The sequence below is a fragment of the Monodelphis domestica genome, chromosome 4, assembly GCF_027887165.1.
Source record: "Monodelphis domestica isolate mMonDom1 chromosome 4, mMonDom1.pri, whole genome shotgun sequence".
Classification (NCBI taxonomy): Eukaryota; Metazoa; Chordata; class Mammalia; order Didelphimorphia; family Didelphidae; genus Monodelphis; species Monodelphis domestica.
This window is the reverse complement of record NC_077230.1, coordinates 386,469,298-386,488,466: the sequence shown is the minus strand read 5'-3', so window position 1 is coordinate 386,488,466 and position 19,169 is coordinate 386,469,298. Positions and strand designations below refer to the sequence as shown.

At 38.5% G+C, this 19,169-nt stretch overlaps 1 protein-coding gene across 5 annotated transcripts in view; it reads right to left on the bottom strand.

Annotated features, from left to right (window-relative positions):
* Positions 1-5,045: 5,045 nt before the first annotated feature.
* Positions 5,046-19,169, bottom strand: part of USP48 (ubiquitin specific peptidase 48) — a 70,472-nt gene continuing 56,348 nt past the window's right edge. For all 5 annotated transcript variants that reach the window (XM_001366343.4, XM_007491227.3, XM_007491228.3 and 2 more), the window contains exons 23-27: positions 16,802-16,957; positions 12,554-12,679; positions 9,642-9,690; positions 8,855-8,881; positions 5,046-7,442 (exon numbers count right to left, since the gene is read on the bottom strand). In XM_001366343.4, the coding sequence (XP_001366380.1) occupies positions 7,420-7,442; positions 8,855-8,881; positions 9,642-9,690; positions 12,554-12,679; positions 16,802-16,957 (381 nt within the window). In that variant the 3' untranslated portion in view covers positions 5,046-7,419. The remainder of the gene's footprint in view (positions 7,443-8,854; positions 8,882-9,641; positions 9,691-12,553; positions 12,680-16,801; positions 16,958-19,169) is intronic.

The window sequence follows — 19,169 nt, the reverse complement described above, 5'->3', positions numbered from 1 at the left end:
GGGAATGCAATTTCCTAGACATTTGAAGGAGCTCACTTTCTACCAAAGAAAAGGATCTAAGTGTCTGACTTGCCAAAGAGAAACCAAGGGAAAACCCTATTTTGGATCTGCTTTTTCCCCAACGAGGAAGAACTAGTTGAGTGGAAACAATGGAAACTTTGGGAGGAAGAGACCACAACCATCTCAGAATTTTGATAGAGAGGAAATCGGGGAATGATCTAACATGCAGCCTAGTCTTTGGAGGAAATACTTCAAAGGGTTCATAGAAAGGCAAATCTGTCCTTTAAATTTCTACATCAGTAAGTTCAGGAGGAATGGGAAGCTCTCAAAAATGAAATTCAAAAGATACAAAGAGGAAGAAAATGGGAACTAATTGAAAGAGCAATATGGATTCACAAGAAATTCACCAACAGTTTTTTAAAAGACATGTACAGAGGATGAAAGCAAGGGCAGGCGATGGGATGAATACAAAACCATGGCTCTGTCTGGGAAGGACAGTGTCAAGAATGATCAATCTCAGAATGAGCTGAAGCTGGCAAGGAAAGCTAAGGACAACAAAAAGTGATGTGTGTTTTAAAGCTATAGTGCAGAAAATAAAGAGCAAAAGAATAGGTCAGCAGCTTAGAGTAGATGGGACAGTAAACAGTAAAGAAGCCACAGCTGTACACCCTTTATTTTGTTTTCCTCTTCTTCGCCAAGGAGAGAATGATTTTAAGACTACAAAGGACAGAGCAAAAGTGGGTAAAAAGAGGGGCAACTAGGTGAATAGTAGAACAAGAGCCAGGTTTGAAGATTGGGGGGTACTGGGTCCAAATATGCTATCAGATACTTCCTAGCTGGGTGACCCTGGGCAAGTCACTTATCCCCCATTACCTAGACCTTCACTCTTCTCCCTTAGAATTAAAACTATGTATTGGTCCCAAGACAGAAGAGTTTAAAAAAAAAAAGGAAATGTAGCCCAAGAGAAATCACACACATACAAAGTTTGACAGAGCCAAGAAGGGTTCCAGATCCTGACCATTGTTTTACTTTTTGTTTTATGTTTTTACTAATTTGGTAAATTCAGAATTTGTTTTACTAAATAGTTGTAAAATGCCTCTCTTGGTGACTAATTTTAGTAATTTAATTTACTAATTACTAATTTACTAAATCAGTAAATACTAATTGAGTAAATTCAGAATTCTTAGGAGGGTTCATAGAGCTGAAAGTGATTGGGGAGGTCAAATTTATTTCCTGAAGCCATATATAGAATCATGTAATCTTTCTCTAGCTGAAAGGGACCTTGGGGGGCATCTAATAATACAACCCCCTCATTTAACAAATGAGGAAACTAGGTGGCTTGACACCGGCACCCAGGTAGTGGCTAGACTGCCGCCTGGATATTGACAGGGTCGCCCAGTTAGTACCAAAGCCAGGTCCTCGGCCCCTAGAACTGGCAGGCATTCCTCCCATTGGGCGCTGCCATGCCTGCAGCGGACACAACGGTGAGAGGAGTAGCACTTGCCAGGAGAGGCAGGGTCCCCAGAGTTCATCTGTCACTCTTCATAAAACTGGTCAGCCTTCAGCACAAATTTCCTTCCCTTATTTCTCTGACTCTCAGGATTTATGTCCAAATACATGAGTTGAAATGGCAGAACTTGCTCGAATTTGACCCAGGCAATTTCTCCTGGCTGCCCTGCTTTAAGCCTAGCTCATTTTTTTCACCAGGGAGTAGTTTCATTTCCAATGCACTGGCACAGACTGCTTTGAATGAAAGGAAAGATGGGGGGGCTTTTTTTTCTTTCCCCTCCTGGGGAAATTAGACCTTGCTCTCTATTTGAGATCAATACCATAATTATGCTGGACAAGCACTTAGTGCTCATTTCTAAGAACAAGTGGGCAGGAAAAAAGCAGGAGGCCTCCTTTGTAAACTGTGTAGGGAGGCAGTTTGGGGAGGGGAATCACGCCAGAATTCGGATGTAGTCTTGTAGGGTGCTGATCTATTTTTCCTATGTTGCCAAATCTTTGTTCAGCCTCTGCTGGACATCAGCTATGAGAGGCTGGACTGAATGGCTGGCTGGCCCTCTGAAAATCCCAATTGTACCAGCCTAAGTGGGAAAAGGGACGTTCACGCTGCAGTCAGCGGGAGATTGGAATTGGAGTTCTTGGAATTCAGATCACCACCTAATGTGAATATGGTGACCTCCACCATGTCAGTATGGGATAGAAATTAGGTGGAGGAGGGAAATGTCACCAACTCTGAACTGCTGAGGGCAGTTAGAGAAACATTTCAAATCAATTTCTTTCCAATAGGTTCCTATGCAACTTGCATTTCTATAATGCTAAGTGAACAAACATTGATGCTTTCCTTAGGATTCAGGTAATGTAGGGATTATAATCCTTCCACTCAAAAAAAAAAATTAGTGACCGGATCAGTATAAAAGTACCAAATAGGTGGCAGCTGGGTGGCTCACTGGATGGAAAGCCAGGCCTAGAGACTGCAGGTCCTGGGTTCAAATCTGTCCTCAGACACATACTAGCTGTGCAAGGCTGGACAAGTCACTTAATCCCCATTGCCTAGCCCTTACTGTTCTCTTCTGCCTTGGAACCAATAGATCGATTCTAAAACAGGAGGGTTAAAAAAAGGTACCAAATTTAGAGGCATAACTGGAAATCAGTTAATTTCTTAAGAGCTTCATGCTCAGTGTTGCAAAATGGCCCTCTTGGTGACTATAACACCATCATCTTCTCTAACAGAAAAATCCTGGAAAGATGTTCATTTGGTGGTCATGGTTTTTGTCTTTACTGTAAGATGCAGGAGTAGCTTACACGTATGGAATAAACTCTGCGGGATTGTTCCAAGAAAGTGAACTAAGCAGCCAGTCATTATCAAGAAGAGGAACTGGGACAATGCATTTAAGGATTGGGGGGTGGGTGGGATGTCAAAACTGTGTACTTCTAAGGAAATGATGGGGGGAGGAAAACCTGGGAAGACACCCAAAAGGAATGAAATGGTAGAGCAAATTGTTTTAAGGATATGAAAACGTAGACACCTAGCTGATGTTAACTAGTAGAGGAGCTTAGATCTCCATTCCTCCCCCTGCAAAAACGGTGACCAGTGCTGAAGTTACAGTAGTGACCAATTGGACACTTGGAATACCATGGCATTGAGCCTTAACTTTGTGGGTTCATAGCAGACATTCCCATGGTGGGCAACCAAAACTCAAATTTGCAGAGTTCTGGCGACCTGTGCTAGGCTGCATCAATGGCAAAAATTTAGATGCTTGTACCTGACCACCCTGTGAGAGTTCTTATTAAAATGAGTTTTAGCATAAATTGTCATTTGGGGTTTTCATTCGGTTTACAATTTTGTTTATAAGGCCATACAGAGCCTAAAGCAGAGTCAGTGGTTTAGCTTTGTGAACATGAGGTCGAAAGGAGTGGTTTGTCTGGCTAGTTATCAGAAAATACCTCCCCAGTTAGAAATCAGTTTTCTTCCTTGTCCAATTTTTCAGTTCTCAGAATTTTCTAACTAATAATCAAGGTCTAAAATTCTAAATTGTTTTCAGGGACCTATTCCAGAAAAAGATGAGTGAAACCTCTGAAGATAAAGCAGACACAGAATGAGGTGCCTATTCTCAACAGGGTTCTCACTAACGAATTCGTATCAGTAAAAACCATGCCTGTTATTTCCTACTTGATCTATCTGAAGCAAACTAGTACTTGACAAGCCCTAACAAAACTGTTCTTAGCCTTGGGAAAGTGCCCAAGAATCTCTGGTGTCCTCTACCTAAGACTAGGAAAGTTCTTGCTTTATCGTCACTCAGTCTTGGTTGAAGTGTCCCAAATGGTGTCATATTATGATTTTTGCTCAGGTGCTAAAGATCTGCACTTTGCCTACAAATAAAGGAATGGGCTTATTTTCTTTGTCCCTTACCTTGCAGAGTTCATGTGTTCAGAGAAATCCCTAAGACTATGGGAAACGGCAGCTTTACCATAGCAGGTCTGGCCAGGTGATGGACAAAAGGCTGCAGGTAGCACAGTAGTGAGAAAAGCATTGGCTTTGGAGTCAAAGGATAGCCTGAGCCAGCAAAAATCTAAAAGTCAGTCACTTTATAGAGTTCCAAGAAGCTGAAATAGAGTGTATCCAACTGCCCAGAATTCTAGTCCTGGCTCCACCCATAACCCTTCTATATCTAAGGTCCCTTGCAAATCTAGAACTCTCTGATATATCCTAATATTACTAATAAAATAATTATAGAAAGATGTGAGAAGAAAAGGGTTGCTTTGACAAACCATGGGACTCTTCCCAAAAAATTGACCAGGAACAACATAGGGCCAATTAAAGCTTGAAGTAGTCAGAAGCACCACCAAGGCAACACTTAAAGGCAAAGATGCCAATCTGACTGAAGTTCATGTTTTTATATATTCACAAGTGCCAACATGGTGGTAAAATGACACAATTATTCAGGATTTTCCCCCAAAAAATATTGCTGGTTACATCCAAGTAGATGAAAAAAATCTGATGTCCAGAAGAATGGTTAGGAGATCTGTAGGGGAGTAACCTGGTGCTAATATATCTAGGGAAGGTTTGAAGAAGGTACAAGGAAGGGAATAAGATACAGCACCATGTTACTCCTCTATTTCATTTCAGGCTACTTAAAATCTTATAGAGATGTCCACAGTCTCAGATGGTCAAAAGGGTGCAAAAGCAAGAAAAAGGGCTAAAAAATGGTTTTAGACGGAGACAAAATGGTAACAGATTTTTACATCTTGGCTATAGCAGAGCTAATGAACAAATGAAAATATCAAGACAGTATTAAAAATATTTACTTGGGCTACGGAAATATAGGAGAAATCAGAATCAGTCCAATTCAGTCAGGCCCAAGATTGGCTCTGGTCTTCATATTCAGTAAAACGTAACCTTTCAGACTCAGGCTGCTATTTTGGAAATAAAGAATAATAGCCTTATCGCAATAATTTCTTCACAACAGTTAATACTTTTGATCCCTGTATTTTCATAAGTATTGTCTTGTTCCCCAGGAAAAACACGGTAAGAGTCAAACTGCATAGATCCTGCCAATATTATATTTTTAGATTTTCTTGAATGTTTACATGTTAGTTACAGAATGAACTACTGGAACTAAGAAAGCCTACAGGTACCTTTCTACAATCCAGTATAAAAACCTACACACATACAATGCATATGAAGAACATGAGGGAAAAATAGACAATGCTGTGTACTTTAATAAGGTATCCACAAATTCAGATGACAATTTAGTCCAATATATTTGCAAATACAGACAGAACAGTAAATGGACCTTCAATCACATCTTGTACCTCTTTTCCCTATACACGATATCAAGGCCATTAGATACAACCATACAGTTTTTGCAAATTGTAACTGCTTATTCATCCCAGTTTACAGTACTTGGCCTACATAATTTAGAGGCTGTGTTTGCAAGGAAAAAGACCCTAGTTAAAAAAAATGCTATCAACAGCAAATTGAGAAAAATATATCAACTTTCTGGGGGCTATGTACAGGAGTGAGGGTGTCAATCCTGAGACCAAGGCTCTTGCTGCAGCCCCAGAACTGTCTGCAGGAGAAGGAAGGCAGCTGTTTCATCAAGCACTAAACCAGAGCATTGTGAATGTATGCTGAAATCTTTACCTTGGGAAAGAATAAGATGCTCAGGGATCATGATTTTTAAGATCCAGCTCCCTCTTCCTGGTACAAAATAAAAGGTTGGAAGCCAGCATCAAGACGAGCTTGTCACAACCCCAGTTTTTAAGTCCCTTTCCTGTGCTCATTTCAAAGCCACTGTCAAGAGCTCTCCAGCTGCTCTTCATGGGATGGATTTTTTTTTATCAATTCTTTGTGCTAACTCTCACTACCCCACACATGCTAATTAAATATTCCCCCGCCTACACAGGGAGCACAGATTGAATATATTACAAACAGAGACAGAAAAAAACAAACAAGGAGTGATAATTTTACAGTACAGCCATAATTATTCTGATAAAAAATGAGTTGCAAAGGGACACCATCAAGGTTAGTGCCCCAGTCCCCAATGTGAAGATATGATTTTCTTCATTAAATCTATTTTCTGAATTTAATTCTTAGTAATTTTTCTTTAAAAAGAAAAAAAAACACAAACACAAGCCGTAAAACAGAACCACCACAAATAACTGAGTGCCAGCATCCTAGCCCGCCTCAGCATCCCTGCCATAAGCGAACTTATAGAAACACACAATGGAAAAAACATCATTTGTGAAAGAGGGGCATTCCAGTCCAGTTACATAATATTCTTCAGGGTGCTCAAGAAAACCTCCTGGCTTCCAGTGGCGCCTGACAATCTTACTAGTTAGTAGCAAGCTTTATAAAATATCATTGTAGCCATATATATTTTCCACAGAGAAAAACAACATTAAGTTATAAAACAACATACTTCCTGGGCACAGGAACACAAAATGAATTCATGGAGAATGGACAAAAAGGGTCTGGAGAGTGGAGAGGGAGGGAGAAGAGACAAGAATCTGCGGTTCTGAAGAGCCACATACTGTCCAAATTCTCTTTCAGGTCCATCAATCTTCCTGATACAGACGTCACTTTAAGTAAGGTCAAGTGGGTGCTTCCAACCTGACGAGTAGGCAGGATGTGCTGGGTATGACTCTCACTCTGGGCAGTGGCATCCTGAAGTTGCTACCCAATGATAGTGGTTACAATTTCCCCATCATTTCTAAAATTCACTCAAAGCAAAGGACCCCTGAGGCTGAAGATTCTCATTTAAAAGAAATACTCCAAATGGCCAATTTAACTAACCCTGGAGACCAATCACTGGATAGCTTTGGTGGGTAGGCTGCAATTAACATAATATTGGTGCAGATTACCTCTGAAAAAGCTAGACATTTTATCACAATTAACGAGTGTTAACTTTCATGCTTTATTGAAAGTATAACAGTGGATTAAAGACAGGTATTTGTAAGCAGATCTATAAAGAATTACTTCAGAGGACAGAAGTCTGTTTATCTACCGCAATACAAATCCTTTATGGACAAATGCCGGTGGTATGAAATTTGAGCAAGGAAATACAACTGGATTTCATTTCTTCCCGCTATAAATTTTCGTATGTAAACATGATATATTGTTACTGCTACTAAAGTTGTTCAGCCTTAATCCGAGCCCCACCCTTTGCCCCAAATACCCCTCCCCCGTTAAATATAAAATGGGAAACATGTCCTTGAAGTCTGATGTCCTTCAGTGCAATCTGCTTTATTTGACATAAGGCATTTGGGACAGTCACTTTTGAATGGATTCCTGCCTTTTGGAAGAGTCAAGCGACCACTGATTCTTAAATTCACTTTTGCAATAATGCCCTAGAATGTCAAACTCATCTTCCCCTCACAGTCACTTTAAGCAGTCAGCAGATTTTCAGATTATTAATGTCCAAGGAGACCAGTCCCTGAAAAAGAGGGGGGAAAAGTTAATTTATTAAAAGAAAATTTTCTACGACTTCATTGAGAATAAGCAAATACATGCCCCTAGAAAACTGGGTGGGAGTCAGCCTGAACTTGGAAGCACAACAGTTAGCATAAGCCTCGAATCCTCAAACAGGAAAACTGATGTCTCCTATTGATGCAAGCCTGTCACCTGACTGCATCCAAGTAACCCCCTTTAGGATCACACTGAGGACTAGTCTGAAGAAAGGAGACTTCTGAAGAAAGGGCAGCTAAGTGGATTGAGAGTTAGGCCTAGAGATGGGAGGTCATCAGTTCAAATCTGACCTCAGATACCTCCTAGCTATGTGACCCTGGGCAAGTCACTAAACCCCCATTGATTCTAAGATGGAAGGGAAGGGAAGGGAAAACTTGATGCTTATCTAACATCTATCCTTGTAGGGCCCGGCTGAAATAAATTCATGGTACCACATGGGGAAAAGTTATAAGATGCTAGCTTGAGGGAATGGAAGAATGGGGGCAGCTGGGTGGCTCAGTAGATTGAGAGCCAGGTCTAGAGACTAGAGGTCGGAGGTTCAAATCTGGCCTCAGACACTTATTAGCTGGGTGACTCTGGGCAAGTCACTTAACCCCCATTGCCAAGCCCTTACCACTCTTCTGCCTTGGAGTCAATATGCAGTATTAAAAAAAAAGAGTGTTGATGGTTTGTGGACATTGGGACATGGACATATAGGTAAGGAAGATGGGGATATTGAAGATCATATAAAAGTTAATTACTGAAACAAACCGATGGGAAAACAGGAGGGGACAGAATCATGAGTACATGTCCATCCTTGTCAAGGGCGAAAGCCAACTAAGACTGGAGTATAGGAGAAGTGGGGGTGGGGGTATCATGGAGGAGTGAGATGTCTAGAAAGGAGCTTTTGGGAAATGGCAAAATGTTCATCAGTGAAAGAGAGGAAATGCACAAGTAGTCTAGTTTTCCTGAAGGAACTACCATTTCATAGAAAATCTAGATTAAAAGAGCCTACAACATTGGCAATACCAATTCCTCTGTAAAATGGTCAACTAAAAGTTATTTTGCTTAAATTAAATCTAGAATGATTAGAAGAAATTGAGAAGATTAAATGTAAATCAAAATTACAAAGTTTCCATATCCAGTTTACTTCCTTCAGCCAAATAGTCTCTGGAATGAGAATGGCCAACTTCTGCAATGGGTGCTGCCAAAATATAGGCTGCCTCTCTATGTTGAGTGTTTAAGAAACCAGAGATAGGAATTTTTAAAAATTCATTCCACTAAAAGTAATTGTCGGCATAGGCTCTTGATGAAATTTAAAATCAATTTTTTTTCCAATTCAATGGAAAATTAAAGCATGGCCCTGACACTCATGAACAAAATATGACAAGTGTTTCTTACCTTTAAATCCCTCTTCAGGCATACATACTGAAAAAGAAAAATGTCAAATTGAAAAACTTAACTTATCCAGAGAGAGTGAGTGAAGCAACAAGATGTTCATCAACTATTAGTGCTAAACTTTTGTCATTGATGAGCCCCACATTGAAGACCTACAATTGGATCCTCGATTACTAACAATTCATTTCCCAGGTGGGTTTTTGGAGTCAAAAGAATAGATGTGTTGGCTAATGTTAGCATCACTTTAATCAACTTTGAAAGCCATTTTTTTTTTAATTTTTAAATGTTAAGCACCACCTTAGTTTTGAAGCACAGACAGATCTATAAAAACTGATACAGAGAGAAGAAAGCAGAATCACAAGAGAACAAGAAACACAATGACTAACAAGGTAAAAGGAAAGAACACATGCTTTACAACACTATACTAACCACAATGCAGGGAGTAACAACAATAAAGAATATGCACGGTTTAAGAGAACAAAGAAAGAAAGGGGGCAGCTGAGTGGCTCAGTGGATTGAGAGGCATGCCTATAGATGTGAGGTCCTGGGTTCAAATATGGTCTCAGACACTTCCTAGCTCTGTGAACCTGTGCAAATCACCAAGCCCCCATTGTCTAGCCCTTACCATTCTTCCACCTGGGAACCAATACACAGGATGGTAGGTATGGGTTTAAAAAAAGAGAGAACACAAAGGGAAATCACCATCCCGCCCAAGTTGACAGGTGTAAATATAAATGTTAAGCACTGCAATAAAAAGCAACTTTAAAGCTATTAGAAAAATTCTCCTTACCTTGCATAACATCATCCATTGCTGCATAATCTGCTATTGGTTCATCTGCCTAGAAAACAAATCAAAACAAGCTCAAAGAAACATTTAAAAAGTACCTATGCACTGTTCCCAAACATCACATTAATCACTCATTCAACTGCCAGCATAGCAATGAATGCTCTCTACATAGGCAGAAGAAAGGCAAAAAGGGGTATTTTCCAAATTCAATATGGATTCCCCAAGAAATTGGTGTCACAATTGTCCTCCTTCCCCACTTATCTTCCTCTGAAAGAGGTTCCTGGCTTAGCATCAATTATAGCTTGCTTGGGAGGCTGTGAAGAAGGAAGTACAGGACCCAGTACAGGAGCATGCCACAGAACCCTGCTATAGAATGTGTTGCTTGACTTGGTGTGGACTCTTCTACAGGTCCAGAGAAGAAAGGAGGCATTTTCTTGGTGTCACTATGGAAACTCACAAGTATCCTGAAAACTGTACCTAAACCCCTAGAAGAGGTTCCTTCTTCTCTGTGGGATTAAGTGGAGGAAACACTTCCTTGAAGGTACTTCAGCTTCACAGGATCACACACTGAGATCCAGAAAGCAGTTCACCTAGTGACCTAGGCTTCTGGATTATGTTAAATTATCCAAGGTCACAAAGTTAACAGAGAGGACAAGAGGGACACATCCCACAGCTTCATCGACAACCTACCTTGTTTAACAGTAATCTTAAGGACATGGAAAAAGTGCTTGGTTCTAGTTGAACTCAAAGGACAGAATTATAAATAACAGGTAATTGGTAAAGGCTGCTTTTGGAACCGATTTAAGGAAAAATTGCCCAAATAACAAATATTCTCCCCACAAAGCACAGTGAGCTAGTTTATGAGGCAGTGGGTTGCATTCATCACAGTGGAAATAAAGGGGATTGGATTAACTCTTTATTATCTCTTTCAGTGACTGATCATATCTTTGGTCTTGCACGGGCAGCTCTTTGTACCTTGGGACAGCTGTAATTAAGCTTTTCCTTCATTCAAATTCTCTCTGAAACTTCCACCCAATGTTCCTGGTCCTGCTTTATGTCCAAGTAAAATTATTTCTTCCTACATGAGAACTCTTTAAAAACTGGCAAATGCCTATTACATTCTTAATGATTAACTCTTCTCAAAGGTTGAGTCCTTTTTGAATAACACAAGTATTATGTGAGCTTAAAAAGGGGGGAAGAAATGTGTTCTTGGAGTCTGTAAATATATTTGAGGTAACTTTATGAACTTAGATAAGCCAAAAAAAAAAACTGTCCATATTTCAATTTACTTTTCTTTGTAATCTTAGTTATTTCATTTTATGAGCTATTATTCTAAGAATGAAGCATACATTACTGGAATGCCAAAAGGCACAAGACAAGGTTAAGAAACCCAATTAAAAAAAATATTCTAACATGTCATATTTAGACAAAATTTAATTAAGTAAATTACAACTATAAATATAACTTCATGAAATGAATAGCACTTCCAGACATGCAGTTTTTCTGGGAAGTAGTAGATGAGAGTTATTCCTTGTTGCAGTACAGAAAAAAAGCTGATTTGGCAGTTCCTAACCATCTCCTCTACCCAAATAATTTTTAAATGAGTAAAGTTTAGAAATGTATATCCTAGAGAATAATGCAGAAGGGGAAAAAAGGGCCAAGACATCCCTAACTTTATGTTCTGTGCTAAAGTGCCCCACAGGATCAAAAGATTTAAAACTAAAACCTACTTTCCAGCTCCTCAAATTACTAAGGATGAAATTAAAACCAAGTGACCTGTCCAAGGACACACTACACACTGACAGTAAACAAAGATAACATTCCAACGTGGGCCTTTCTAATCTCACTGCACCACTATATTTTTCTCCCCTGTCTTAGGTCTAATGGCATTGGGAATAGGTATGAATAGGATGAAAAAAAGTCACACTAGGTTTAGATTAAGAATGTCTGCTCCCCAAAGAGATAATGAGGAAAAAGACTTGTACAAGAATATTCATAGCTGCACTCTTTGTGGTGGCCAAAAATTGGAAAACGAGGGGATGCCCTTCAATTGGAGAATGGCTGAACAAATTGTGGTATATGTTGGTGATGGAATACTATTGTGATAAAAGGAATAAAGTGGAAGAATTCCATGGAGACTGGAAAAACCTCCAGGAAATGTTGCAGAGCAAAAGGAGCAGAACCAGGAAAACATTGTACACAGAGACTGATACATTGTGGTACAATCGAAGGTGATGGACTTCTCCATTAGGGTCAATGCAATGTCCCTAAACAATCTGCAGGGATCTAAAAAACACTATCCACAAGCAGAAGATAAACTGTGGGAGTAAAAACACCGATGAAAAGCAACTGCTTGACTACAGGGGTGGAGGAGATAAGACTGAGGAGAGACTCTAAATGAACACTCTAATGCAAATACCAACAACATGGAAATGGGTTTGAATCAAGAACACATGTGATACCCAGTGGAATCGCATGTGGGCTATGGTAGGAGGGGGGGAGGGAAAAAAAGAAAACAATCTTTGTTTCCAATGAATAATGTTTGGAAATGACTAAATAAAAATTTAAATTATATATATACATATAAAAATAAAGGGAAAAAAATAAAAATAATGTCTGCTCAGGCAAAAAGGACAGATGTCAAGATGCTAAGAAGGGCCTCTGAAAACCTGATTATAACACTGCAGTCTATAAACTGAGGTCCAAACCAAAGAATACAACACTTTGGTAACTCTTCTACCACATAGTGAAGGAAGAATCTCTAGTACCAATAAAAACTTGGTGACAATGTGCCCTACTGATCACCATACCATCCTGAGAATAATAAATTTCGTATATAATAAAAGGCAATTAACAAATATGGGTTATCTTATCAAGTCATCTAGAATCTTCCATTCTAAGGAGCTGTTCATTACCTTTAACAAAATAACTGATTCAGGAATGACGCCAAGGGTACCCAGGGTTGCGGTGTCATCATTTAGGACTTTCCCATCAATTGAGAGATTCTGGTCAAAAGGAGCTACTGAAAAGGCGTGCATGATCTGTGCCAATACAAAACAGAATGTGTTTGTTGACAAGGGAAAAACATACTCCTCTAAACATTCAATGCAGGCAATCTAAAAAGAGAACAGGCAGCTCCATAGAGTACAAAAGGCTGGAAAGTATTTAAAGTCAACCCACTTGTTACATTTCTATTGAGACCAAGATCCTAATATATCCTGGGAACATACTTAGGAGGCCTGGTAGGCAGGGGAGATGGAAGAATGAAATAACTATTGTTTCAGCAGTATATTTTATATAAAGTTCATGGTTTCTTTTGTTCCCTAGCTCCAAAGAGTAGCATTGTGAGGGAGGATGATAAGGGAGGAAGGGAAGGCACAAAGGGACAGGTGTGAGAACTAGTCTGAGTCTCTGAGCCTACTTTTCAATTGCATTCCTGCTTTTGCATATATCCAAATCCTACCTATACTTGAAAGGCAGATTTAGACCCACATTTCTCATTCATTTACAACTTGAGCAAGAAATCATAGCCTCAAACAACAATTCTGCTGCTGACTCCTTCTGAACAGTTAACCAATTCATTCTCATTAATAAAAAAGAAGTTGGACTAGAAGACGCTCAAGATTTCATTGAGCAATAAAGAACTGGATTAAGAGCTAGGTTCAAATGTAGGCACTTCCCATTTATTACCTGCCAACTATTTTAAGACTCAATCAGCTTTCTTATAAAATTGGAGGGTGGGGGTGAATAACACCTACAATTAGCACTAGTTACACAAACAATGTATAGAGGGAAAGGTATGATACACATGTGACATAAATGTTATGTGATTCTGGGCTATTAATACATGCACCAATTCTTGTCTGGAGGGGACTTCATTGTCATCCCAGTACATCAAGGAGAGAACAGGTCTTTTCCCCCTCTCCAGTAAGGCAGTGCTTTGCCTAAGAACTCTTTATATGAAAATAAAAAAGTGATGTTTTAGAAGATTCTCCACTCTGGTGGAAATCTCTACATAAGTGCTCTTTTGTGCTACACAAAGAGCCAGGTCAAAGCCTTTTTTATATATGCTTTTCAAATGGATAAGAACCAAGATAATATACAAATAACTATCAAGTACCGCATAGTACTATAAATTTATAATTGGCCTCATAGAAATCTATTCTAACTCCCAGTTGGAAAAGAAGTTATGCTTATATTTATTCTGAACAGAAAAAGAACAGATAAATAAAATTAAATGACACACTAAAACCCTAGCATCTTTTTTCCAAGTATCATATCTGGCTGAATGCATTAAATCATTAAGTAGGTCAAATGACATTCCCGTTGGGTATTGAGTAATTAGGATTTTGCTCCTGCTTGTCAGTTACCTAAATTTCTCACAGTAGGATCCATTGTAGTACGTATATTCACAATTGTGCAGGATATGCTACACCACATCTGACAAATCACAGCATATTCCCTCCAATGGTGGTTTAACATAGTGGCTATTTTCCACCATTATCTGCTGCAATAAAGTAATTTTTCCAAAAGAAAGGTTCCGTAATAAATCATAGATGGCTTTACTATCACTTAAAGACAATGATAATGAAAGATACCACGAAGACCACAAGTTCCTATTTTATTCACACAGCTAAAGAGTAGCAGTGCTGCCAAAAGGGCTCATAGCCCTTTGTTTGGCTCCCTGGGACCCCAAAGAGGGGGATGAAAGAAGGAATCTGAAAAGGAATTATCCAAGAAGAGATCAGTATGAGTTCATTCCAACAGCTGTTGTATGCTATCTTTTAGCAGCTCCTTTGAATGGCTGACAGGGAGTAGTTGTTTCAAAAAATGAAATGAATACCAAATTCTTAACATTTCTTCACCTGTAAAGTTTGTTTACCACATACAAAGTTGCTGAAAAAAGGAGGGTTATCTAAATGTAGACAAAACACTGCACTCGAGGGGGAGAAATTCAGATGCACCAGCAGTTTGTGTGTGTGTGTGTGTGTGTGTGTGTGTGTGCGCGTGTGCGTGTGTGTGTGCGTGTGTGCGTGTATATAATTATGTTAACTACTACAGAAATTCCACATGATACACTAGTTCTATGAAACAATAGATTCCATGTCTATGCAGGAACCCAATTATCTTCATTCTCAAAGTAAGAAAATGAGATTCAAATACGCCAAATGTTAACCTAGAGATATATAAAATTACAAGGAACAAACTAAGACGGAAGGGGGAAAAATTTTAAAAACCTCATACTATTCAACCACAAATACTAGGATATGAAAATTAGAGCATATTCTTACCACTGAAATGTTTAAGTTAGATGGTAGGATGCCAATAATACAAAGAGATGCAAACCCCATCTCTAACTGATTTCAATTGGAAAATGCCTTTGTTTTGTACAGAAGGCAAAAAAGCATTTTATATTATGCTCATTTTAGCCAGGAGTAAACTGAGACATTAAGTAGATAAGGAAGAATATTATCTCTTTTAGTCTAGGGGTCTAGGGGTCTAGGAGAGAAAAGAACAAAAAACTTGGGAAGGTCGTGTTTGAAATCAAGGAAGGCAGATACATGAGGAAACTAAAGTTTTGAGTTCCCTGACAATACCTCTAGGGTGGATGGGAACCCGAGATTTCTCAATTCCAATTAGAAACCAAATTCATCAAGCTGCTTTCTGTGTACTAGAAATAAAGGGGACACTTAATAAAGGTTTACTCAACACATAAAACCTCTCCTAAAATAAATTTTACAACAGAATGTCTAATTTTGACAAAGTCTGCTCAGTCAAAACTGTTGAAAGAGGAACCCTTATGACCTAGGAAAAAAAGATATTCTGGAAGAATATCAACATGTATCTTATAAAGGAAGTATGTGGGAGAGGTGGAGGAGAGAAACCTGGGTAGCTCAGTGGATTGAGAGTCAGGCCTAGAGATGGGAGGTCCTAGGTTCAAATCTGGCCTCAGACACCTCCCACTTGACCCTGGGCAAGTCACTTAACCCCCATTGCCTAGACCGTACCACTCTTATGCCTTGGAAGATGGGAGGCAAGGGCTTAAATAAAGGAAGTATGACCAATAAGTTAGGATATTCTCAATAGTTAATTTTATTAATATTTGTATAAGTGATAATTTAAAGTCAAACCCATCGAAATAGGGAAATAAGATTTTGAATACTGACACATGTATAACTCAGTGGAATTGCTCATCAGCTTGCTTCAGGAGGTGGGAGGGAAGAGGGGAGAGTAAACATGAAATCATGTAACCATGGAAAAATATTCTAAATTAATTAATAAAAAATTAAATTTACATTGACTGAGCAAGAACTTAGTACTATTTCAAAGATTTAGTGTGTACTTCAAGATAGGAAAAAACAATGTCCATTTTTAAAGTCAAGAAGAAACTACGTCAAACAAGAGAATGAACTAATCCAAACTACTCAGAGATTCTCATTTCTAAACTACCCTGTAGAACCTCAAAAAATTAGATTCATAGGTCTCCAAATTGATAAAAGTAATTCACAATCAAACTTGAGAAAACATTCTAACGGTTGTGAATTAAGCCTTTTAAAAAGTGAGTGCTATGAGGGGATGCCTTCCCAATTGGGGAATGGCTGAACAAATCATGGTATATGTTGGTGATGGAATATTGTGCTCAAAGGAATAATAAAGTGGAGGAATTCCATGGGGACTGGAACAACCTCCAGGAAGTGATACAGAGCAAAAAGAGTAGAACCAGGAGAACATTGTACACAGAGACTGATAAGGGGATATGATTGGGGATATAGACTCTAAATGAACATCCTAGTACAAATACCAACATAGAAATGGGATCGGATCAAGGACACATGCAATACCCAGTGGAATTGCGCGTAGGCTATGGGAGGAGAGGGAAGAATAGAAAATGATTTTTGTAACCAAGGAATAATGTTTGAAATTGACTAAATTAAAAAAAAAAGTGAGTGCTTTTTGCTTTGTGATTCAACAGAAATTAATCTTACTCATAGTAGAACTACTAGTAGTTCTACTAGTAAATGGGGTTCTAAGAAGGAGGCAACATAAACCTTTATATACTCTTGAGAAAAACTAACAAGCACCTGAATCTTGACTTGCATGACTTGCAGAATAAAACGTATGATGAAGAAGTTCTCCACTTACTAATAATGCTTTTTTCTCACCTGGATTTTTAGTTCTTTTAATGTCTGATTAGCTGAAACAAGTAGTGCTTTTTCTCCCCGAACTTTCCGGTGCCTCATGCTCCGTCGAATAACCTGCTTCTGATAAACAATATAATTCTGGTGGGATATTTTTTGCCTCTTTGTTCCACCATTGGTCTAGAGAGAAAAACACACACACACACAAAAGTTAAACAATAGGTAAGAAGAAATTTTTAATTTTTAATGGAACATGAGTACAAGTATTCTAACAGCATTAAGAGTCAGCAGCAGTCCGACTTTTACCTATAAAAATTTTTTTAAAAAACTCATTTCATTTATTTACCATGTTAGAGAAAGAAGGACCAATATATTCACTGAAGATGAAAATTTTAAAAAAGAGCTAAATGAATAGGGCCACAATGAAACAAAGAAATAGAATGAGAAAAGCCCAAGCAAAGTATGCCTCTTTTCATATCACACTTAATGATGATACCCCAAACCCTTGTGAACAAGGCAAGGAGTTAACCCAACACATTTTCCCTAAGACTCACTCCATAACTTTATTTTGCAAGTTGAATTCCAGGTGACTTAAGAAGGGTCTTTTTATGTGGAAAAAAATTGGAAAATTACACCACAAATAGAACCAGAAGTCCTCACTGCCTGATTCCTTTAATTATCAGATAGCAACCTTGGTTGCTATGGAGCAACCAGTCTCCATTACATTTCAGAACTGCAAATCTCAAAAATTTTTCAATCCAATGTCGAAGACAAGAATATCATGAAGCATGACATTTAAAATGGGGATATGAAGCATACAAACAAACAAGTAGCAAAAAGGAAGCACCAAGTGCCATGTGGGAGAGACTTGTCATGCATTCAATAATTGAAGGGGGATGAGAGAAGAAGCATTTCAATGTTAGCAACAACCTCAAGAGGCCTTGAAATGCTGCAGTTCAATTTGGAAAGTGAAGAATGGAAGTCTAAGTCTAGTACAATAAAGGCAGGGGTTTACAGAACCAACCTCCACTTGAAAATTGCAAAGAGAAGACAGAGAAGCTGCACAGGACAGAGAAAAGAGGGATGGTTAAGATGTTGGTATAGCTCAAGGTTCAGATCCAGAACAACATACAACAAAGGAGAAAAGAAAAAGGGCCAGGTGATCCCATGGGAGTCCAGTCAAGGGCAGAAGCTGGCCACAGATAAAGCACCAATATAGAAAAACAAAAACAAAAACAAACAAAAAAAAACCTAGCGGAATTCAACTTTGGAAAAAGATATAACAGAAAAGGATCTCAGCAATGTAGCTCAGACATTAAAATTCATTAAATATTGCATGTACATATCTTCTTAAAATGCATGTATAAGTTGTTCCATAGCTAGACTGTGGAAAGCATTAACAATACACTAAAGCTCTGCTGGCAAGAACAACTTTAAGAGAGTCTGATAAGCCTCTGGAGCATCCTACCAAATCAACTGGGGAACGAGAACAGTGAAATTAAGAGGTGATTACTGAAAGCCAGCAAGATTTTCAGATGTCTTTTGCTACAAAATGATAGGGGGCACAATTTTCCTGGATTGGCAGGGAGAAATAGCTAAATCTGCACACACCAAAAAATCCAAAAGCTCCTCACATGAACAAGTCTATCTCCTTTTAGGAGAGGGCTAATTATAAGAACTACAAGCCAAGGAAATAAATGATTATTTCATCTAATTTTTAATGCCAAACTTAAAATGGAGAGGAATCTAAAAACTATCAATAAACACTACAGGCTCTAATTCTAAGCTTCAGGATAATTTTCTGAAAAATCTACAGAATAACCAAAGCCACTACAGTCTACTCTTTGAGAGGTTTGCTATTTCATGGAGTTATACCTCATAATGGGATGTCACATTATTACCTAATGTCATGTGACTTTTCAGTATTGTTGATGGTGCAGTATTGCCTAAATAAAAGCAAAAAAAGGCTCAATCATGTGAGAATATGACTACTTAAAATCTTAACAAGATTTTAACAAGAGTAAATAATTAAAATAAAAAATACTTTAAAGTCAGCGAAAAATGGGAACTGAATTCAAGATTAAAATGTCAAATTAATTCTGGCATTTCATTAGTATCTTACTCAGACCCTTAGTGTTACTCTAAACACTTCACCTCTTAACTGACATTGTTCAACCCATTTTTGAGGAGAGTACTATTTAATTAACAATAATCAATATTTCCCAAGTTCCAATAAAAGTTAATACTCAATATTTTAAATGATTTTTTAACATCTTGGATTTTAATCTGACTATGTACTAATGCCCCTTCCCTCAATCAACAAGTGGGCACCTAGCACATCAAGAGATCTGCTGTCACTATTTAAATAAAGCATCCTCTTCCACTAAGTACC